This window comes from Acanthopagrus latus, chromosome 18 (assembly GCF_904848185.1).
Source record: "Acanthopagrus latus isolate v.2019 chromosome 18, fAcaLat1.1, whole genome shotgun sequence".
Taxonomy (NCBI): domain Eukaryota; kingdom Metazoa; phylum Chordata; class Actinopteri; order Spariformes; family Sparidae; genus Acanthopagrus; species Acanthopagrus latus.
In genome coordinates, this window is record NC_051056.1 from 14,191,027 (window position 1) to 14,215,510 (window position 24,484).

The following is a 24,484-nucleotide window of genomic DNA, read 5'->3' on the forward strand; positions in this document are numbered from 1 at the left end:
AAGGCGTCGCATTTCAGAGGCTGGAACGAGCGAGCGTTTTGGGATAAATGACTGTAACGAAATACCTGACGAATGCACGACAGAGATTACAGCTCGGAGGGAAGGTAAAGAGAGCGAGATGGCCATAGAGAGAGATGTCAGAGACAGACAGAGCGAGAGACAGAGTGTACTTGTTATTTAGGAGAGAGGCGATGTCAGCCCATCTGGTGTCCGCAAATACAAAATCTGCAAGAGGCAGAACAAAGACAGCGAGAGAGAGAAAGAGAGAGAGAGAGTGAGAGAGGAGAGAGAGAGTGAGAGAGGAGAGAGAGTGAGAGAGAGAGAGCGTATGTGAGTGTGTGGGTGTGCGTCTGTCCCTGTGGCCGTGCACGTGTATTTGTGTGAGCGCATGTGTGTGTGTATGTGTGAGCCACGGTGTCTGAACCCTGGGGGAATCTCCTGTACCTGCTAACACGGAGGCGACTGAACAAAGCTGACTGCAGCCAACATGGGACCAGAGTCGGAGCAGCCCTGATAGGCACAGACACGCACACAGGCTGCGTGCAGCCGCTGACAGACACAAGGCGGCGGCGAGACAGATATATGATAGATGGAGGGTCTGATGTAGCCGATGTGTAAAGCGCCGGGGTCGCAGCGCGGCTCCAAACCGCAGCCAGGCTCCTCCAGCTCTGAGGCCGGGCTGCAACACAAGACGCAGGAAAAGAAACACTTTCCCTCCCTTCCCCTGTGATTCGCCAAAACCCCAATCAGAGAGCACAGCAGACCACAGAGAGAATGCTGCTGATTACATCCTAATACACACAAAGCCAGCAGCTGACGCACGTATACAAACACGCGCACACACACACACACACACACACACACACACACACACACTGATTACATCCTCCTCTGGTGCTCCTCTCTCCTCATCCCTAGTATCGGTTACACGGTAAAGCCACGCTGATCGAGGATCAGTGTTTTTGGGTGCAGGGCGGTGAAGGCGTTCGGGAGCTTAACCCCTAGTCTGAGAGCGGGGAGAAGCTGAGGCTCCGGACCCCCGCTTGCCCCCCCAGCACAAATAAACAGCTACAACACAAAAAATGTCTGGCAGACTCGAAACAATTTCCTGAAGGATCTGTCACTGTGCAGAGATGAGGAGGAGGAAGATGAGGGGAGGGGAGCAAGGGGGGGAGGTAAGATCTAAGAAGGAGAGAAAATAGGTGGAATGGCAAGGCGGAGGGAGAGAAAGATTAAGTTGCAGAAGAGGAAGAGAGAGAGAGAGAGAGAGAGAGAGAGAGAGAAATTGGACCCATGGGTTCGGGGAGGTAAAAATCGTTCCGTCGCTATCTACGAAGTCATCAACTCGCTGCGAGAGGCGGCGCAGCCTGAGCGCAAACAACAACACATATTTGTTTGAAGACGTGAGGCTTTTCTTTTCAGCATCCATCCATCCGTCAGGGAGGGTACACACGCACAAACTCTGACAGCACACACGCGTTCACACCCATGGGACCGCTGCCTGAAAATATCTCGCGCTCAGCTAAGCTACAGCTCTCTTGAATGTGCATTAACAGACGCACAATGCATACAGCAGCTCCTATTACGCAAGCAAATCTGTGCCGAGCGAAGGAGGAAGGACGTGTGAGCAAGCATTGTGTTTTTTGTCTGAGCATCTATTCGCATGACTGAGAGCTTATGAGTGTATATATGTATATATATTTATATATTTATATATATATATATATACATATATATATACACACATATATAAATATTGCTTATGTGGCTTGCTGCTTATTTATGCCTGTGTGTTTGTGCGCACACACGCCTCCTGTGTGTTTGTCTGCTCCTGTTACTGTGTTTGTGTGCCTGTGGTCATGCTGGAATGGAACATGGACATTTTGCCACCGAGCTGAATTCACAGAAACGGGCTTGGTCCTGGCCTGCAAAGCAGTATTTAGACTCTGTATTTATGTGTTGGACAACCACAGCAATCTCTATCACCGCCTTGTGATTCATGTTTGTTTGCTTTGCTCGGCGCTCATTCGATTCCATCAAGACGCTCCTTTTTCTGTCTTGTCCCCTCCACCCCCCACCACAAAAAAAATATGCTTTCCGCAAAGAAACGTTCACGCCATCTCCGGTCAGAGTTTCATCAGCCGCCGCTCATCGTAGCTGACCAAGCATGCAGTGGTTTCCATAGCGAGGATGCGACATTAAAACTAACAGCCTCTATAATTATACATCCATATTTCTCCGATGAGTTTGTGTAAACAGGCCCGGGCTCCAGCTCGGGGAGGCGGACTTCTTGGCAGGCCCTGGCCGAGGGTGCCACTGAATGGCTGTCGGAAAACAAAGCCATTTCAGAGTGCGCCTTGGAAAAGAGAAACCACTGTTCTAGGGATGGCGGGGAGAGAGAGAGCTCCAGCGGAGAGACACAGAGCTGTGATTTGAGCTTAGCTATTGGCCTGAGAAGAAAGACACTGAGAATATGTGTTGTTGGCAAAGCAGAGGGCAAACAACCTCAGACATCTCAGATGGAACGGGAAATGTGCATTTCTGAGTGTTTTAGATTATGGGCTGCCATTGTTTTATCCTGCGCTTATGCTTCTTTCTTTTAAACAGCAATACACCATTGTCCGTTACAATTTGCCTTATGGACAATGATGCTCATCTCCTCGTGTCCTACATTCACTTTTCCTAATCACCATGGACTCCACTCCAAAAGTGCATCCTTCCAGCGGTCTTCAGATGTCTCCTCTCCTTTTTGCCTGGAGCTATTTTAGTGTTGCTAAAGAAAAAAAAAACAAAAAAAAACACAGAGATGGTTTGAGCATGGCGTGTGGAATTAAAAAAGAAAACCAGGAAAGCAGCTTCCAACGACTGCGAGTCGCTCGTGGAGAAGGAGAGGCGAATGAGTTTGTGTTAGCTGAGAACGAAAAAACAAAAATCAACAGTGTCGCTCGCCGTTGTTTCGCCAGAGTTAGCTCTGTGGTCTGTCGCAGCCGGAGCACTGAAAGGAGATCTAAGCGATCAGTTAACAAAAATGACTCGAACACAAACTTCCCAGAGAGGCAGGATAATGGAAGGGGGGAAAAGGGGGTGGCTGGAGGAGTGGGAGCGAGGGGATGACACAGTGCGAGACAGACGCAGGATAAAATATTCTAATAAGATAAGCACGGAGCACAGCCGAGGAGGGATGAGTGTCTGCATTTGAAGATGCACGGAGCGGACTAATTGAGATGAATACATGAATATATCAGCTTCATCTAGCAGCGATGGGGTTCAGCCGTAACCAATGGTTACCATTCACTTGTACAGCCACGTGAGCAGCCCTCCCTCTAAAAAGAAAAGTCCTCATGGCCCCCCCTCCACTCTAAACAAACTCCTCTGTAATAAACGAAAGGCAATAACCAGCGACAATAACGCTGTGCCTGCTAACCCTCTCTGAATGAAATATCCAACGGAGAAGTAGCAGAGGCAGCCTGGATAGATTTGCAAAGCAAGCAGAAAGTCATATATTACACTGGCACTCTAATAAACACTGGGTTATGTTCACTCACGGGGGTGGGGTGGGATGGCGGTGGTGGTGATGGCGGGGAGGGTGGGTTAAATCTCCTTATCCCAGGCCATGCTGCTCCACCGGTGCTAACCTGACCTGTTAGCAGGGTTTACTTTGAAAACGAAATCCGTTAAGGCTTTAACGCTTAAAGCCCTAATCAGCAACATCAATGACAGCAACTCCGAGTCAATCCGGGACCGATTCTCCGACGGGAATCCAACTCTTGAAGCATTTTGCAAGTCATGGTGGTGCACTAATTGGAAAGCATGCAATAAACTGGAACGAAATGATTTATAACGGTGCCTTAAAACAATTTAATGGTTTACCAGTATCCCCTAGAATCAATATTTTGAGCTCAAATGTTTCTTTATCCCACCATGGTGTTCGAATCAGGACAGATATGAACATTTGCCAACAATGCTGCTCAATATTTCAAGTTCTGTAAGCGATTTTTAATGTCTGCAATCTGTAAAATATGCAATAAAACAATGGGTCCTTTGTTCTTTACGGCTAACACGCATGTGGGAGAGTCCACAGTGTCTCCGTCTTGTAATTAAAATACTTGAGCGTGATTTGACTGAGGGAGGTTACCAGATGTTAACATTTAGTCCTCTCAACAAAAAATCCATTTAATTGCGAGTTAGAAGTGTGTGAGTTATTTGCATCTCTATAATCTGACAATCAAAAAATGCCTTTGTCTTTTTTTCGAAACGCGCCGCTGACACATGTAACTGGCTTTCTTCTTCTCCAAGCGGCTGTGATTTGATTATGGTAATTTTATGTTAACTCCAAAAGATGACATTTAACACTTTTTTTTCTAATCAGATTACTGTTATTACACCGCAGCGAATCGAGCGATGAGCCAGCCAGTGTTTGTATTTATCAAACTCTGCACAAGCCTTCATTTTTACATTTTTTTTTTTTTTGTATATGTGTGTGTTCGTAAAGTATCTGTGTGGGAGCGCATACGAAGTGCACACATGTCACAGAGGAGCTGCTGCAGACCGGCCAAGGATTTCAGCCTTGACCTTCAACTCTCCCAAGGGCACGGAGCGGCGTTGCGAGGCAAGAGAATCTGCGTGCATACTGGCCCGACGGAGGAGGATTCCTTTGGGGGTTATTTGAATGGAGGGGTGCATGATGTGTAGGTTGTTGAGCAAAATATAACAGCGATACGGAAGAGCCCACGCAAAAAAAAGAAAAAGAAAAAAGAGAGCATGAATGTGAGTGATGTGCAGCATGCCTGCTAACCATAATCCTGCCAGGTGTGAGATCATCCCATAGCGTCGCATGCAGTTTGTCTGATGTATTCTTCGGCATTGTTTTTTTTTTTTTTTTTTTTTTTTAAGGACCGGGTCAGCACCTATGTCTGAAGGAGTCGTGAAATAAATAGAGCCTTTCCGTTACTAATCTATCCCCGAGCGCTTATCTGTGTTCCCGCAGTGGAGGCCGGACCGGATTTACCTGCAAAGTCAACGAAACCAAGCGACAGGCGTGAAAACGTCTTTGCTGTATCCGGCGCGAGAGACGAGCATTATGTATTTCACAGAGGCAATCTCCCGGAGGTGAGATAGCGCGCGTGCTCCGCTGCGGCAGTTATTCTGGTGGGGAAGTCGGTGTGTGTCAGAGTCCACGATGGTACACTGGGATGGAGAGTGACAGCTGTCAGGAGGGATCAGGCTTACCCTGCCCACTACACAGGAAATCAAGGGGGAAAAGGAGTGCACGACGACAGGCCGCCTCTGTTTACTGCCTCGTGGCCTTACCCTTATATAGAACAGAGACTCACTGGCCCCGGCTAACCACTGAAAACATATCAGCGAGCAGTCACGGTACATTATTTCAATGAGGAGCGAACGGGAGAGAAAATGGAGGGACTTTTTTTTTTTTTTTTTAACCCCAAATAAAGACTGTCTGTCTGCAGACGTGTGGGTACGTATGCTCGTCCCCTCTCTCTCGGTGCCGCTCCGTTGCTCCATTATATTCCCTCCGCTTTGAAAGCCTCCTGTCTGAAATCACTTCTTCCCTAAACACAGCTCGGCCACTTTCCTCACAAACAGCTCATTCCATATCCTGTGTTTAGACAACGGAATGAAATACAACCAGTTTTTCTGCTCTTTCGCCAGGTGGGCGGGAAGGTGTATGTATATAAATGTATACATGTGTGTACATAGGGGGCTGGTGGGCGCTGACGGACAGCGAGGGCTGGCGCTGGTCTGGGATTTAGATCAGTCCTGGGTTATCATTTACTGACCCCCTGGTGTGTTTCCGCGACCCCTCGTCCCTGAGTTTCGACCTCTAACCCCCCCACCCCCCCACTGCGACTCCTGTCGGATAGACGGGACCACGTGGACGGGACCCCCTGAGGTGAAGCGAAGACACGGGACACACAAACACATATGCACAAACAAACAGGCGCCATTTGTTGCTTACTTTACCCCGCGCCTTTTGTTGCTCTTGGAAGAGCAGGAGTAGGGACAGAAGTAGAAGCGGGGGTGGGGTGGAGTTGATCAAGGAAAAGACAGAGTGGAGACCGGGGGTGGGCAAGAAAAAGACTGCTGGAAGATTCAGTGGAATGTCCACTCCCTATGCATCTTCTTCTCGTCTCAAACGGTGTCTGCCACGTTTGACCGTTAATCAGGCCAGATAAGCCGGGTCTTTATAGGCCAGGCAGATTTACACCGCTCTGCTGGCCGCCTGGACTCCCTCCCAGCAGAGACGGTGGGATAACACACTCACATCTCCTCGGCGTGGATAAGCCGGCCTAAAGGGGCCTCAACACACACACACATACAAACACACACAAACACACACACAGGACTCTACTGTAAAGGCAAGAAAATATGCGGTGCAGGTGCTCGCTGTCTTGCTCTCCCAAGAAACACACACACACATATAACACACATGGCTATTATCTAAATGATAGATGAAGGGTGTCATGGTGTATGCACAGGCTGCGGTGGAATAAATAAAGCAAGCTCTTCCTGTTTCAAGGGACAACAACATTAACATAATACCAAGACAAATGCTACATCCAATTACTGCTGACGCGAGAGCGTTACAGTATATGAGCCTAACGATGATCTACCATCAGGCCGGATCCTGCACGTCCAGTCTCCCTTGTGAGGGATTTACAACGGGCTCTGGTTATGAGTTCACAGTCTTGAGGAAGAGTTAAGTATCCTCAACACTCGCACAAAACACACATCAGCGAGAAATGATGCTACACAGACACGAGAGAGCAAATTCAACCTAAAAGTACAGTTAATGTTTTCTCTTTGATGGCGGATCACGGCGTAGCGGAGATGCGTGCCCACGCACATGTCACTAATAGAGTTGGTTAAAATATTTATGATGTAATCAGGAGACAATATGTGGAGCAGCCCCAGCGAACAGCCGGGCTCGGGAAAAAACTTTGAGCAGACGCTGAGAGTTGCCCAAGGTGTTTTCTAAAGACATGTGGGGGTAATAAAGCTCAAAGAAATATTCCTTAAAGTCCACATGATGTGCAACAGGCGCGGTGCCACCCCCCCCCCCCCCCCCCAAAAAAAAAATGTTGCTTGATAACATCACAAGCTTCTTGCTTCCCCGTGTTCTGGCTTTGAGGGAATATCGATTGAACTGCTTCGGATCAGAAGAAAAAACACATGTGAGATTTAATTTAGCGTGGTATTTTCCACCAGAGGGAGGTGACACAAAGGAGCTTATTTTACTGTAAGGATAAAACGTAGCTTGAGTTTATTTTCCTTCCATGGATTAGATTTAACTTCATACTTTCCGAGGAATTTCAAAACTTTGAGAGATATTTTGTCAGATTGTTCAAATAAGCTTTTGATAAGAGCGCGAAGGAGGACAGAGGAGATGTGACAATGCTCTATATTATTCTTTCTCTTCCAAACTTCAACGTGCTTCACGAAAGATGATCAGTGGGGAATTAATTGTGACTGTGTCAGAAGCTCCTTTGGCATAGAAGAGGGCAGCATGTTGCGTGTTAGCTTAGATGTCATTTCTCTAATGTCACAATAGTCTCTGATCATTCCATCGATTCAGCAGAGTAATCGATCACAGATGCGGCAGAGTCCGCGACTGACAGTATCCTCAGACTAGATCGACCACAACACATGGTATGATTTTAAAAAAAAAAAACTGGTCAAGTCATTCCAGGAAATGTAGGAAATGACTAACTAAAGTAAAAATGAGATAAGGTCTGAGTGATGTCTGGAAAAACACGGCTGTCTTTTGCATTATGAAGTGAGTTACAGCGCGTTAGCATCTGAGCTAACAGCGTCTGGGATATCTTACGGCTCATCCGACAGATGAACTGTCTTCTTTGTGCCTTCCAGCCCACGACTTGAATGACAAAGCTGGCGTCAAAACACGATTTCTTACGGTCAACAAATCATATTTAAAGACTCAAACCAACAGCGCATTAGTCTGTGGCTAAATCTGAATTCCCCTCCATGTCTGTGGCACCTCCAAGCCCATTTGTTCCCTCTGAAGACCTACATCTTTGAAAACATGTTACACAAATGAGGTTTAATTCTTGCAACGAAAAAAAAAAAAAGATGAGTAATTTCCTAAAACAGTCTGTATTTTTATGGAGCCAGAACAGCGACAGACAATGTTGGCGTCGACAACAAAACCTGAACTGACCAAAGCAACACTGGCACTGAAATATAAAACACAGACACTGAAAAAAGATTTTTTTTCATTTTTTATATTTTGGGGGGATTTTTTAACGAAAATCTTCTCCAAAAGTGTGTTTTTTTTTAAATATCAAAATATAATGAAAAAAACCTTTTTGTGACTGTGTTATTTTTTTACAGCGTAATTTTTTTCATTGTCAAATATCTGTTGCAGTGCCAACACAACCTTTTCAAATACAGATGTCTTAGTGTCTCTTGTATCTTGTTCCTGTTTGGTTTTCACTGCCAAACTTCACAGTCACTGTTCTGGCTCCATAGTAATTTAGTTGTTTGTTTTGTTGAATAATACATTTGTTGGGGACTATATTTAACTGAGTATTTAGACACATTTAGTGCTTTATAGCGGTTCACAGCACCAGGACAGTGTCTGCAGGATGACCTACCACCGCACTGATTAATAATTAATTAGGGAACATGTAACCCAGTGTGGCTCATTCATTTGTTTTTGTGCTTTCTAAACAACAGTGGAAGATTATAGCGCAGAGGTTTTCGGCTACATCACGTGTAGGCTTCTCAGGCGATGCGTGTTAGCAGGTTAAATTTGAGTCTTTTCACGGGATTTAACGGCAATAAGAAAAACCTAGACCATCACAAGCCTCTTTATCCAAATATACCCAAGAGTGCAGCATCGTTTCACAGCACTGTCCTCAGGGTGCCGGCGGACTTTGCACTTTATTTAACAACAAGGAAGCTATAAAAGACGGGAGGGACGTTACGTCACCCGTTCCAACATTCTTGGTGCCAGATGTACATACAGGGAGAATGAAACCCAACATGCTGACGTCTTGTGACCTTTGATAAAGAACTGCCTCAAGTCAAAGTGCGCACCTCAGAGATCAGGCTCATCAGGCATTTCTCCAGATGGGTATATTAGTTTATTTGCTGTTGGTCTCCTAAACATGATCATAGATATACTTAACAGGGCTCTAGTTGAGTAAAAGTAAAAAATGCTCACTCTGGCAAATAAAAAAAGAAAATGCAAGTGAGGTGTCCCTTGAACATGATCCTAAAACTGTATTCTTCATTCTGTCTATATTCCCTTTGAATGTGGTATTATCAAGCACTCAAATTTAAACATTTACAAAACTCTTCTGAGTATTAAAGGTGTTATAAACTAACTAATCTTTAGCTATAACACAGTACGGGTATATATCAAAGCGATTAGAAAACAACAGGAAAACTTCTAACAACAAATTTTGATCATCCAAAAGTAAAACACTGTTATTATAAATGACGTGATCTCTAATATATAAGACCTGGCCACCATCGAGAACTGTGGACGAGCTCTAAGTTAGTTTAGTTACGGTATTATCACGGTTAATCTAATATAAATCTTACAGCCTGTTACTAACCTTAATCAGAAGCCCCAGTCCGTTATAAATCTGACATAAGTTCAGCTTAACTTGCATGCAAATAAATTACTCAATGGAAATACAAATCGAACGAAATGTGGCTAATAGCCAATTAGAGCTACAGATTCCACTATGACCCAGACTGATAACCTGTGAAACTAACAGGGGAGATATGGTGGAGCGGTCCGCCCATTCACCGCGACCCACCGTATGACCCCAGTGACATCATGACCCTTCCTTCTCTTCCAAGTTCCTACAGGACTGAAAAAAACTTTCAGCGCCGTCGAGCTTACCGTTATAACTTGTGAAACCTCGGCTGTCGCTCTGTGTTTGATCTCTGCCGCAAAATCTTGGCGGAGTTTTTAGGCTTTCCACATTTTTTAGATGTATTTTTAAACAGTGACTAAAACTAAAAATGATTCCTCATTTCCTTCAAAGGTGTTGTTTGAAACACCCATATATGATCGGGCTCTGCAGCAGCTCTGCCGGCACATAAACAGCTACAAGTCTCAGTTAAGACCCTACTATCCTTCTAAGCCCACACCAATATAAAATGCCAGATATATCTTTATACTGGGTCTTGTTATGGTTGAATATGACTTATCCTCTTCATGTTTTTTAGATTGCAACAGTGATGGAACTCCTACGACTTCAGCTGAAAAAAAAAACTAGATCCCAATCTCAGGTGACTGCTGATCAGTACGCAGTAAAGTACGCTGAGAGACCCTTGAACCTTGCTCATGTCACACTAATGTTGCTCTAATAAAGTAGAGCAGTAAAGATAAAGCTTGTCTTCAGTTTCTGTTTGAAGCCCGTGAGAGTTTGAACCAGGGGATTTTGATGATGAGGACTCCATGCCTCTTGTGATACTAGTAAGACGACAATCCTAACAGGACTTATGACAGTTTACAGTGAATTGTTACATTAAGCTTATTTCATCCTCTAACTTCGTCAAAAGTGAACTTAATAGTTAGTCTCTTGTTCCGGGTATGGGCAGTGAACGCCGTCATTAAAGTACGCGGTGCTGAGTTTGAAGCCAAGATGCTCCTCAACTCCCCCCGAGAGGCCGTACCTCCTAATTTCAAGTGAGTCACATTTGACACACATTCATTAACAGTTAAATTACAGTTATTTTAACATGTCTGTGATATTCTGAAGGGTTTTGAAAATTAATTTGAATGGCTTTGACCTACACACGCCTCTCAAAGTCCTCAGCTTGGCAAAAGACTACACACACACACAAACACACACTCACACACACACACACTGTGCGAGGTGTGTCAAATTGCTTAAATGCTCGACTGGTGTGAACGTGAAACCTGGAATATTTTTTTCCCATTCAGGTGTGAATGAAACGTGTGTCCTTCTAGTCCCTTTTTTTTTTTTTGCTGCTGTAATTGTTTCTTTTGTTAAACACAATCTTAGTAAAACTCCAAGTGTAATTGAATTGCAAGGTTATTTCTCAGCAGTTACCCGTCATGAGTCTGAAAACATGAATTACTGAAAAAGTCGTGTGTAGTGTGTAGAAAAGGGAAGTGCCCACAGCGTCTTCATGTATTTATGGAGGACAGAGAGGACATAATTATAAATATAATATATAATATATCTATGACAATTAAAAATGCTACATTAAAAAATTTTCTTTGGTAAAAGTACAATTACTTTTCTAATTTTCCAGGAATTTTCCACAAAGTAACATGTAATTTGCTACTGATTACAGGGGAAATTTTTCCTGAAAGAAAAGCTACATTTAGATCAAAATAAATATTAATCCACTGCTCACTTATCATTGGGAGTTTAAACATGCAGAATTGTGTTCTTGACTGTCGACGAATGTCACATTTTTTCATGTCGAGCTGCCCTGCTGAGCACTGACTCGCACATAATTAGAGGTGTACCGACTAAACACTGCCTCCATTTTCCAAATCATATTTGCTCTTTGCGGGAAACATCTTGGAAATTACTGAAGTGTTACAAACCGTTATAATAATACACAATTTTCCATTTGAACAAACAAATGGAACGAATGATGTTCAAGTACCTAAAAGGTTTACTTAAAGTGACGGTTCACCCAAATCAAAAAATACATACTTTCCCTCTCCAGCTTGGAACAGCTCAGCCAAATAGGACACCACTGATAATTACATCCTGCACTCTCACAAGTGTGAGCCTCTTCCCCATAAGTAGATTCAGGCTTCCTTCTGCGTGCGGATAGAAAGAAAATAGTCCCTATGTGAAACAGCTCATTACAAGTTCTGTGGATGATCTCGATTAACCGGGTCATGATTTCGTGACGGAGAGGTTGCTTTTCAGTTTTCTCAAATGTATTTATTTGCCACAAGCTGAGGGGCATCTAGCTCCAACATATCTGAAAGACGGCAGACATCTCTCCAGCTGCTAAATCCAAAAGTCCAAAAACAACCTCGAACATGTATTTTACAATTCTGAAGTGAACTGTGCCTTTAAGCAAAAGCAGTGCTTGAGCTTTTGCCAGCTGAGATTGTAGGCTTGTGCCCCGAAACTGACAGATGACTCTATCTCCCTGAAGGCCAACTCCCACTGTGCCACGAGCGAGAGACACGTCACCTCCAGTTGTTGCTGTGATGCTGCTGCAGGGGCCGTTAATATACAGTTTTACTGGGGAACTCCCGAGTGTGACTGTGTGTAACTGAGTGTGAAGCAGAGATTATTACTCCGATTGTTTCGTCAGGCTTCTCTGGTTAAATGAAGGTTAAAAAGCGTATTATCAGTAAATCAGTGGCTCCGATCTGAAGAGAAAAAAAAAAAAAAACAACTCACAGGTGATGTAGTAGTTGATGTTCCTCTTGAACTCCAGGCCCATGTAGTTGGGGCTGAACTCCTGGAATTTGATAGTGAACTTGATGTCCTTCTCCGGCTTGTTGCAGTTGACCAGGACGTTGGGATCGAGGACCGTACTGCAGCTCTCCGCCTGCTCCCTCTTCACCAGGTACAGCTTGTAGAACTCATATTCTCTGCCCTGGTCTGCTTTGGGACAGATGATGTCCAGTTTGTCCCCGATGTCCGGGTAGATCACCAGGCCCTTTCCAGCCACAAACCTGGGGGAAGAAAAAAAAAAGAAAGAAAGAAAGAAAGAAGACAAACTGTTATTAACACATAATAAAGGACGTCTGGAAAAGCCGCCACATAATTCAGCAACAGTTTATACAGTCTTAATACTTTGAGCTATAGGAGTTATGGGTTTAGATTTGTCTGGCGTGGGCTTTTAGGCAAAGCGCAGTTAATTTGGCCCCACAAAAACACTACATGTAGCAGCTTGAAACTGTTCGGCGCTAGTCGACAGAGCGTTTCACACAAATCCTCTAAAAGTTTTTTTTTTTTTTTTTTTCTCTCCTTCTCATACTTGGATCCGAATCAAAGCATACCAAAAGTTTATGAGGAGCGAAACAAAATGGCCAAACACAAAATGGCTGCCACAGAAATGGCTACAGATAGGATTACATCCAAAGAATGCCACGGATTCTTTTTTCATATTTCTGGACTTCCACGTAAGACTCCAGACTTTGGTGTAATATCTAGACTGCTTCGGCGTCGGGGTGTTGGAGTTTTCTGGAAGAAAACACTGTGCAGGGGTCAGCCGGTAGGTTAAGGCTTCCTGGTTCATCTTCCCTCTGCCGTGATCATCTACTGGAGGATTAAGATAATCCATCTGGCCTTACTGTACCGCTCCACCTCGCTCTCTGCTGCCAACTCAATCAGATCAGCGTTTGTTCTCCTTTATTCAGTAAAGGTGGGGAACAGGAGGAGACCCACTGTGTGTGTGTAAGTGTGTGTGAAGAGAGGGGGCGGGGGTACACCGAGTGCACTGAGTCGCAGTGTGTTTGGGCAGTGGTGTGTATGTTTATGCACGTCCGCATGTGTGTGCCTGTGTGTGCCTGTGTGTGCGCGAGTCGGTCAGCAAAACGGGCTGAGGTTGCGGTCTGGTGGGGGGGCAGACGGGCTGAATCATTGTTCTGGACTTGTTTGAGGCTTAAAATGTCAACATGGTTCAGCTCTGCTGTCCCAGTTAGCCAAGCATTAACCCAGACAGCCGGACTGACCACGGGTGTGTTTATGTGTGTGTGTGTGTGTGTGTGTGTGTGTGTGTGTGTTGTGGTCGCAGACAGCGAGCACAGCAGCGGGGCTATCTGCTAGATCTGCCCATGCCAGCGGATTTAAGCAGGATTTAGCGGCGCGCAATGCATTTGTTGTTCTTCCTGATCCCTCACGTTTTAACAAGACATCAGGGGCCGGGCCCCTCTCTGTCTCTCCCTGTCTCTGCCTTCTTTTTCTCTCGGAGGGTAATCTCACCTTATCTACAGCCCCTCATTTCATCATCACACACATCATTTCACCACTAAATAACTGACTCTTCAGACAGGCCCGGGGAAGGGAGGACGCTGATGCCTCCTGAAAGAGACTGATAGAGGAGTGCGTGAGTGTAGGGGGGAGCTTACGATCGCCATCCCTCCTCCTCTGATGTTAAACACTGGCGAACGGCCAGCCATTGTAAGAAAACGGTCATTTAAAAAGTCCCATTTTCTGAAGAAATACCCCCCATGAAAATGAACATGATTGGATTAAGGCCTTTTCAACATTCATGGCCATTCTTCTCAGACAGGGACATTACCAAATAAATGACTTCATTTACAAAGGAGATAAATGCAACGTGAAATGTGCAAAACCCTGTCCATCAAATACCCCCCACCCCAACCACCACCATCACCAACCACCGTTTTTTTTTTGTTTTGTTTTGTTTTTTTTTGGGCGGAATATGATGTCATGAAAGCCTGTGGCGATAGGACCTCTCGTATGAGCCTTGGGAGCGGGTGAGACGTTATTTCCACGCCATTGTCTGATGCTCATGGGGGTGAGGAGGGGGCCGGGGGTGAGAGGAGGGGTTGCGCTAATTCAAGGGCCGATAAGAGAGAGAGAGAACGCGGGGCATCCTTTGTCCTACCTCTCCTAACAATTTGCGGGTTTCTCAGCAGCAACACTTTGCATGTGTGTGTTTGAGCGTGCGTACAAGTGTACATATGTTTTTTCACGTGTGTGTGTGTGTGCGCGCGTGCATCATGCCGGGGTACACGTGCGTGTGTCTATGAAGACACGGACACAATCAGTCTCTAATTGGATCTACAAGATGCATCAGTGAGGCATAAACAAGTTTCCATGGCAACATTAGGCTTTGTTGCTGACCGCCCCCCCTCTCTCCTCCTCCCCGCCGTCTCTCTCTATTCCTCCCTCGTTCCTCCCCAATCTCAGCCCCCTCTATTTCTACAACCCAATCTCATTCCCTCCAGCTTTATCCTTCCCTCTCATTCACCTCTTCAACATTTCCCTCATTCTGTTTTCTCTCACCCTCCCCTCCTCTCCATCCTCCCCTCACTCCCCCCCCTGCCTTGCTCTCTCACTCCACACACACACACACACACACAAAAAAACACCTACAGAAAAACAAGCAAGAAGGGGAGAAAGAAAACGCCAGGGAAACATCACAATTAGACCTTGATCCGCTCAACAAGTAGGTGTTTTTTTTTCTTTGCTCTTTCTTTTGTCAAGAAATTGTTTGCGACTTCTTCTTCTTTTCTTTTTTTTTTTTTCAAATGTTCTGTTATAAATACGTAAAAAGAACGGCTCTCTAATAAAACAACGAGCCTCACACCCCACTTCTCACTTCTCACTTTTACAACCCATTTATTCCTTTATCAAAGCGAGCCGCGACCATTTAGATGAATAATTAAGATTTCCAAAATCTTAATATCTTAATATCCCTGAAGGATTTAATCACAAGCCGGCCCCTGTCATTGATTCAATTTTCCAAGCAGGCCTCCTAGTTGGCGGTTAGATAGCTATCCTAAGTGAATTCTCCGCTTCTGTTTCCCAGCCTTTGTTAACTGTCTGCTATAATGAGGCTCTGGCTGCTGTGGAGGTCTGGAAGCGCCATCGCAGATGGGAAAGAAGCAACATAAAAGAAATAGGGCAGCAATTAGTGTTTAGCCCAGTTTAAAAGCCCTCCACTTGGCAAGCTGCAGCCCAGCTCCAGTCCAGGATGTGAAACTAAACTGGTGGGCTGGGACTTTGTCTCCCGTTTGTCTCTCTGTTGGCTTAATCAGCGCCACTCCGGTGCTACACACAGCCACGCAATGGAGAGGAGGAGACGAGTGACTGAAGATTATTGTACTTTTGAGGAGGTCGAAAGGGAAAAAAGGGGGGAAAAGGGAGGTTGAATTGCATGTTTCATTCATGTTGTCTAGAGACTTTTTAAGACCTGTTGATGAAAGAGGCTCAAGTGCACAGAGGAAGCGCCGCGCAGATACAAACGATGTTTCTGGGAAATGACCCTGAACGCGAGAGAGCCTTTATTCCCCTCATGTCAAACGAGGTGGATCTGCCTGAACCAAACAAAATAAAGAGAATCATTTTCAAAACAACCAAATGAGGTTGGTTTTGTTTCATCTGGATGGCTCCACGGCGTGCTCAATCCTGTAAAGAGCTTATACAAACAGACCTACACTACAGCCCAGCAGAGAGAGAACAGAAAACAACGAAGCCGAGGAAAAAAAAAAAAAAGAGAGGAGAACCCCCCCCCCTCCTTCTTTCTTTTTACATTCCACTGGTGAATATGAGCACATGATCTCACATATGCTACACCACCCACCGCCGCCGCCACCTCCCCACACACATACACACACACACGGATGTGAGAGCGCACAAAAGCACTGTGGGGTGCATCCTGGACCTTCCCAGCCCAACTTCCCAGCCACCCCTATTCAAGCGCCCTGCCCTCACCGACTTTCATATAAAACGCCGCCTACACTAAGGCCCACTCAAAGCCCCTTACAGAGCCTCAAACCGCCCCCCCCCCCGTGTTCTCCAACCCCGTCCAGTCAACTCAGGCCTCTGCCCCGAGCGTAGCACTGGCAGGCAGCCTCGGCCTCGCTGAATGAATGGAGCCGAGACACAGGAACTGTGAGAGAAAGAGGCAGAAAAGGCTCATATCAACAGAATGGTGTCAAATTGATTTGTTCCTCCCGAGCAGCGGCATGAACATGCCATACATATCAATTCAAATCAATTATCCTCCATCACGTATGCAGGGAGATCCAGCGCTGCCGGGGGGGGAACATGCAGGTACTAAACCCTTCCTCTTTCTGCAGCCCAACATGTAGCTGCGCACTTGTTCTCTCTGGCCTTTAAAACACACAAGTGCGTCATGCAAAAACACACACACACACACTCCACACGCAATCAGCACCACAACAGGTACTCTATTCCCCTCGCTCTCTGCGTGGTAATTATCACGCCAGCAAAAGTGTTCCCTCACCAATTATCATTTCTCTTTTACATTATCCACAAAACCCGTGCAGCTGCCTCCCCCCGGTTATTACACACGACGCTCTGCGTACGGCAGCCATGTTTTTTAACGGCCTGTTCAATCACCAGCTCCGTAGGCTTACAGTTTGCATAGATTTTATGGCTCCTCATGAAACAAAACAGTAATTCACTCACACGACACGTGGTTACATTTAAGTCTCCTAAGAACACAAAGCTGCGTTATGCAAAGAGTACTGTAGTCAAGCTCTTGTGTAATATACTGTATTTATAATATATATATAATATAATATATATATATATATATATATAATATAATATATATATATATATATATATATATATATATATATATATATATATACACGACAGGAGGGATTTAAAGTCGAATCAGTAGCCTGAGGCGGTCGGCGTTTTGCGTAATCACAGGCTACAAACGCATCCTCCTCCCGCCCAAGTCAATCAATATTAAATAATTGTCTTCTAGCGGGAACTGTTTCTGCCTTTAACCACTTTCAGATCCATCAAGATAGAGCCACACGCTGGCTCTGCCTCACAATGGAAACATTCAAGCTGCAGCTTCTGAAATGGCTTCCTTCTTGATGTGTGGTTAAGATCCACTGAGGGCTGTTGACACAGTGTGATCATTTTATTCTTGGGAGAAACACTCGTATCATCAAACTGTCAGTGTGTTTGTGCGGCTCCAGAGAAATTTGCCACATCTGCAGTACAGTTGAGTCACGTTAACCGGCTGACCAGCTCTGGAACCAGTTTGCACCGTTTTTCCTGCAGCGTTCGAAGCGACACCATGGGTAAGGTGAGCCGGTCGTGGGTCTAGCCGGGGGCTCTGCCCAAAGTGCTTGTATACATAGCAGGCTTCTGTCAGGCCGTCGCAGGGGGAAGATGTTCTTAGGAAGGCCTGACTGTAAACACACACACATAAACACACGCCCCGCAGTGTACACACACCGGTTTCCTCACATGTCAAACACGGTAAACAAGTCGCCCCGATGCTGGTGCAGGCCACACACACACACAGAGGGACACAAGAACAAACACAAGAAATTAAGCAAAACAAGGCCCATCTGGTTCCAGAATTGTTTAGCAAAGCAGGAAGGATTTGACCCTTATAATAGAAAAAGCAGGACGAACCCGCCAACGGGTAGCGGTATTGGATAAACTATAAACTGAGTCCAAGTTGCATTTAAACTCCAGACTTGGCAACAGCAGCCTGCTGGAAAGCAGAACACTTGGTATTTTCCCTGCGCGCTGTCCCCATTAGTGGGACATAAATGAAGATGTCAGAAGCAAAAAAGACAGACAGAATATCCTGAATTCCACCCCGCCGAGAGCTGCTTTTGTACGTGTGAACACAGACACCCTCGCTCTCTCACAGACAAACACACACTAGCCTCAGTTAGCTCAGTCAACAGGCTGGCATGCAGAGCAAATCAGATTCAGCGTGACTCATAACAGTTGCACACAGGCGAGTTGGAACACACACGTGCGCACACACACATAAGAGTGCGGCTGACACACACCTCTCACGTTCGGCAAACAAGCTCAGTATGCTTGCCCTCGATCACTGTCACATGAGGGGCTAGCATAGCGCCATCGGCGGCCGTAATGAGCTAACAAGATGACGCCCAGATGGCCTCGCCGGAAAAGGGGGACAGAGGGAGAAGTGGACGGGACCAACAGGCCGAAGAGGACTGTGGAGCGAGAGGAGTGTCAGAAGTCATTAGGGAGGAGAAAGAGCATAATCTGTTTCTTCTTATGGCCTCTGTGGTTTCCGTCAGTGCCGAGCCCATCCCTCTCTAAGAGCAGGGGAGTTAAGGCGAGCCTGGGTGTATGCGGTTGTGATTGAACGTCATCCACGGTATCGCTGACAGCGAGAGAAGGCCCAGACTGTTGCACTCCGCGTCTCCACTTATTCATGCCGGAGCCCAGGGACTGAGCTCTTCCAGCTGGAGGGCTTGAGGGGTGAGGAGAGCAGAGGAAGAGGAGATTTGGCCGAGCCACACGAGAGAGCTTGGGTCAGTTTCAGCCTGAGTTTAGCCCTCGTTCTGGGCTCGCTCCGTGACCCACACAGACACAAGGCTCTCTCCTTCTCCCTTGGTTCCCTCCCTGGCCGGGACATAACGCATGCACAAGCACACACACTCATGCACACACAGCCAGCTGCCTCCCATCACTGAGGAGCAGCCACAGATGGGCTCTGCATGCTCCGTAAAGATCTCTCCACAGGCCCAGTCTACGGTCGCTGCCAAACCCGCCTGGCCCGAAACCCACTGTATGTGCGAGCGTGTTTGTGCGACTGTGTGTGCAGATACACGTGTGTCCATACATGCGTGAGCGGGTGACGGTGTGTGTTGGTGCGCCAGAGACCCTGAACGTGCCAGAGTTGGTGTGTGTGTGTGTGTGTGTGTGTGTGTGTGTGTTTGGGTGTGTGTGTGTGTGTGTGTGTGTGTGTGTGTGGGTGGGTGCGTGCGTGTGTGTGGTGGGGGGGCTGGACAGGATTCCCCCAGGACTCAGAGCTGGAGAGCAGAGAGTCAAGAGCTGGACGGGGATGCAAGGTTGTAATCAGTGCCGAGCAGAGCAGGAGGGGAGAGAGCAGGAGAACCTCCCGGACGAACAATGGCATCTCTCACACTCACCCAGTTGTGTTTCGTTCCCACTTGGGAGAGAAACTAGAGGGAAGAAAGAATCATAACCATTATCAAACCCACGCAGCTTTGCCCGGGTTGTTAACCAGCAGCCATTTTCTGCCGTGTATCTCCAAACCCCATCAATAAGCCCTCGGAAAGCATTTCTCAGAAAAAAAAAGCAGCCCTTTAATGTTTCTACTCAATCAACACATCACATGTACTAATAAACACACGAGCACTCACTCTCTCTCTCTCTCTCACACATACACACACACACACACACACACACTCCACAGCTCCATATTATACACTCGTTATTTAAATTCTGTTCTGGCTTCGATAGAGCCAGTCATGGTCGAATTCAATTTTTAACAATTGCCCTCCTATCTCAGCATGGTTAAAAATTACTCGAGGGATCACAGTTTTAGCCTGAATAATGAGGCAAAGTGAAAAAGCTCATTGAGGATGAGAGCCAGGCTACCGTTTGTGGCTAAAGTTAGCTATTTTTTTTCGAACTCGTGCTCAGAATGAGTCAGCTCTCAGATATACCGGGTTGGGTTGGTGGGGGGGTGCACGAGGAGGCGGTGGGAGGTTTAGCTGCCCTGCTCAGCGGTATATTTTGGCACCGACGCATCTGGGAATCAAATCAGCGAGCGATCAGCCACAAGACATCTTCCAAACAAACCCGACACCCTCTCCTAATGAGGTTTCTCTTCTTCGACATTTTTGGGGAAATATTTGCTTTCTTGCCTGGAGTAATTGGGGAGATTGATACCACTCTCCTTTCTATAAATATGAAGCCGGAGCCAACAGTCGGTTAGCTTAGCATAAAGACTAAACAAAAAACAAGGAGGAACAGCTTGCCTGGCTCCGACAAACACTGACCAGCACAACATGTGAAACTGCTGTGTCTTTTTACATTTTGTCTTTTGTACAGATTAAACAAGCAGGACCTACTGTGTTCTTTAGCGAGCATTAGAGGTGCCGGAGGCCACTTTAACCCTTTCACCCTGATTCCAGTCTTTAAGGATGTGTTATTTTGTAGAGTTCTGTACTTATATCATTAGAATATGTTTTTCTAAAAATGTTCCAACCCAATTTGGGCCTGATTAAGTTTTAGTCAAGGTCATGAGTTTGTCTGTTGCTGTAACTCGGAGAATCAGAGCGCGAGGAAGGACTTCGGCAAACATGGCTAAATATAACCGAGTAATGGCTAAATATAACCGAGCGAGACTTCATCACATTGCCTCTTCCATGAACAGTTTTGCCCGAGTCACGTCAGCAACATCCAAGACGATGGAAAGTGCAGTTCTGGTAGGAAATCGGGCATATTTAAATATTACCCGTTAGCTTCCGTTAGCCCATCTTGGACACATTTGTTTAAACCCGGAAGTGAACCGCACGGGACGTGACCAAATGGTAATGTTAGCAAGGTCGTGACTAAGTGCTAACATTAGTGGGTTATCAAATACGCTTCTTTACCTAAAAATGTAGCACCATGTCCCTCCAGACGTTCAATAACCATCGCCTTTTGAGTTGCTGATCAAACAGTGCGTGGTAAAAATGATGACGATTGGTTGGATTTCCTACGTTTAAACAGCGTGCAGCCTGAAACACGGCAGCTTAACATAACAGCTTGAGGTCGGTGGAAAAATGGCTGCCGCGTGTATATGGTTTACGGTGGTATTTAAAAATATAAAACAGAAACTCCCATGATCCCACGCTACTTCAGTCCTTTGTTTTTGTTTTGAGGAGACTGATTGACGTGCTATGAGTTTACGCTAAGATAAGCTAATTGACTGCTGTAGCTTGATAGCTTAGCGTACAAACACGAGAGTGGTGTCAATCTTCTCATCTGACTCAAGAAAATAAGCAGACCTCCTCGAATGCCCAACTAGGCCTATTTCTTTACTTGTAATAATATTGATCATTTGCAGGATATTTGTTGGGGTTTTTTTGCCTTCCCCCCGCCTGTCGTAAGCACAAGACTTACGTGTGTCACTTTCTGAATACGGAACGACCTCCCTCCAGCTTGAGTTTTATAGCAACACTTTATGATCAAGGGAGCACTGAATCGATATTTTACGAGTCTGTATGTTGTTAACAGGTGTTAATATGACACAGCTACAGAGAGTCTGGCAGGCTGGAGAGAAACCAAAGCCTTCCTGGAAGAACAAAGGGAAGACATGGCGCACAGAAAGCGAATCAATCAATCTCTGCCAGAGCACGTCTGGCTTTGACAGCACGGTTCTGAACCCAGAAGTAAAAAGATAGCGCGCAGCAAAGTTCAAAATACTTTCATTGTTCATCTGTCAGCGTGAGAGACAATTGCAAGGGAGAGGGAGGGAAAATACTAACACAATATTTATCTTGCGTCCCCTTCCCTCCTGACTCACTCTTTTTTAATGTATTCCTGCCATTGTGCGCAGCGCTGGGAGATGGATGGGTAGAGGAGTCCGGTTGGTGATATGTGTCTGCAACAAGCAGAGTGCAGTCACTCACACATTTCCCCTGTCTCCAATCTCAAGCAATGGCAATAATTCAGTCACCAACAAACAGCTCCGGGATTTTTTTTTTTTCTTCTTCTCCTTTTTCTTGTGGCATTTCAATTGTCGGTGGTTGGTGGTTTTTCTTCTGCATTGTTCTTGAAACTGCTTCCCTGGGAAACTGGGAAAGTCAAACAGCTGACGAGATGTCACCTCATGAACTCTCTCCTTGCTTTCACACACTCACAAACAGCCACGTCGGCGATCTGACACACACTCTCCCTCTCAAGCATTCTCTCTCTTTTTTTTTTTCCCCCTCCACACACGCGCGCACGCACACACATTGTAAGGATCTCTCATCAACTCCTTGTCAAGCTCAACGGCACACAACGCTGTCTAAACAGGCCGAGAGCCGCAGCTTCTCACATGCCGCTGACTGTTGCCTTTCGAGGCCAGTGACTCTTGATCATATCATGTCAGACATGCCGGTCTTATGATGGCTGCCGGCCTTTTCATTCGATCACAAGTCACGGTGGAAGCTCGCAGTAAATCTAAGGGATTTCCGTAGAGTGCAAACGCATTCCTCCTTTAACTTTTTCATTTAGCCTACAGCGGTGCAAAGCTTGGGAAAGCGTGTGTGGTGCAATAAAACTTCACTTAAACAGCCACGTCCCTGTAGCTATACCTGTTCACTGTGCATGCCCGTACCTGGGCCTCACACATGCCTGTTGTGACTGGTCATGCGGTGCTATACGGGGAGCAGGTATGACCTGAGGAATTATCCTGTGTTCGGACAGGGACACGTGCACGCATGAGTGCGCACCCACAAACTCACATGTACATTGCGCGCACACACACGCGCACATTCTTTAAAAGCCAACAGTAGCGAAACAAGAGAAGATGGGCCTCTCTGTGTGCAACTGACAGAGTGAATTACACGGTGAGCTAAAACACTAGCTTCCTGTCTCGCACAACAGCGCTAGATGGCTTTTCAGATGGATTTCGCCGAATCTTGTACAAACAGTGAGTCAATAACGGAGGGGGTAATGGCCAATCGTTGAGGAAGAACAATTCCGGAGTGATTTGTGGAGAAAATGTGTGTTTAGGCCACTTTGCACCACAGTCTGTCACCCAGCCACAACAAGGGCGCGCTGCCAATAGGTTCCATTTGCAGGGCCCGACACCAGAACTGCGTGCAGATACGCAAATATTCCCTGAGCCCTTAATATGTCACGCGATATACCTCATCGCAGACAGGCGTCGGAGAAAAAAAAAGAAAAAAAAAAGGAAATTCCGCTGATGAAAAGCTGATAATTCCGTCTCTAACGATTCCAGAAGCCATGAAATCAATGACAAATTTGTGTTATGAGCAAACGTACAAGACATTTTAATCCTTCAGCACTTTGCCTCTGATATTTATGTCTGTCGCCGGCGCTTTCATTATCATAAAGCGTGTTTAATATTTCTCAGCTGTGTGAGAGGACCGCCACACTACAGATGATTGAGTGCACTAGATTTAGAGGCTCTCTCTGTCTCCCCTTCTCTTCCTCCAGCTGTGTCCGTGTACTTCAGGTCCTATACACACGACCGTGTCAACCGAGCGAGAGGGCAACAGAGAGGAGGGGAAGAAGAGAGGGAGTGTGGTGGTGGTGGTGGGGGGAAGCAAGCACCGAGGACATGGTGCCAACCAGAGAGGCCCACCGTGCCTCAGTCCCATCTCTCCAGCTGAGGGCTTTGATTCGCCTGATTGTCTCCAATATTGAGACACACAATAAACACAACACTTGGCGGCCATTTGCAATTCTAATCAGTCCCTCTCAACCGGCCCGGACAACCCAGCTCCGACCCTCTGGGATATCACTCATCTGACTGCAAAATAATGACACAATCATCGCCATGGCTACGCTCCCGCCGCATCCCATGAGCAGCGGCGCGGGGAGGATATTAATACACAGGAGTGCTCGGAGGACTAAATGAATTAGCCAGGAGATTAGCTAGATACCAGGTTAATGAATGTGCCACGCAGGCAACTTCTTCCCGTCTAGCATTTGGGGAGTGTTCACACCTCCCCCCCCCCAAAATCACCAGCAGCAAGTAGGCGAGTAGCAGGTCCACACCTGCTTCTACAGGGCATGTTGCAACAGGATTTCAATAACCATCTCCTTCCAACACGGATTTCTGACTATGTAAACTTCAGATGATTGTTTTCTTGATAAAGCAGCAAACTTTTTTTTCCATCTATCTAACTATCTGATGTCGACATGCTGTAAAGTTACGATAGCATGCAGGCAGCAGATATGATCGTTATCCCACTCTGTGTTTATGTTGAACTATGTGAAATAGTTAGTTTGTTTTCGGATGTTGCGAATCCCCAAATCAATGCGATTTAAGAAGT

At 46.1% G+C, this 24,484-nt stretch overlaps 1 protein-coding gene across 1 annotated transcript in view; it reads right to left on the reverse strand.

The window, feature by feature from the left end:
* Window positions 1-24,484, reverse strand: part of efnb1 (ephrin-B1) — a 64,810-nt gene that overhangs the window by 24,967 nt on the left and 15,359 nt on the right. Inside the window, exon 2 of the mRNA XM_037077725.1 lies at window positions 12,402-12,679. Within this exon, the coding sequence (XP_036933620.1) occupies window positions 12,402-12,679 (278 nt within the window). The remainder of the gene's footprint in view (window positions 1-12,401; window positions 12,680-24,484) is intronic.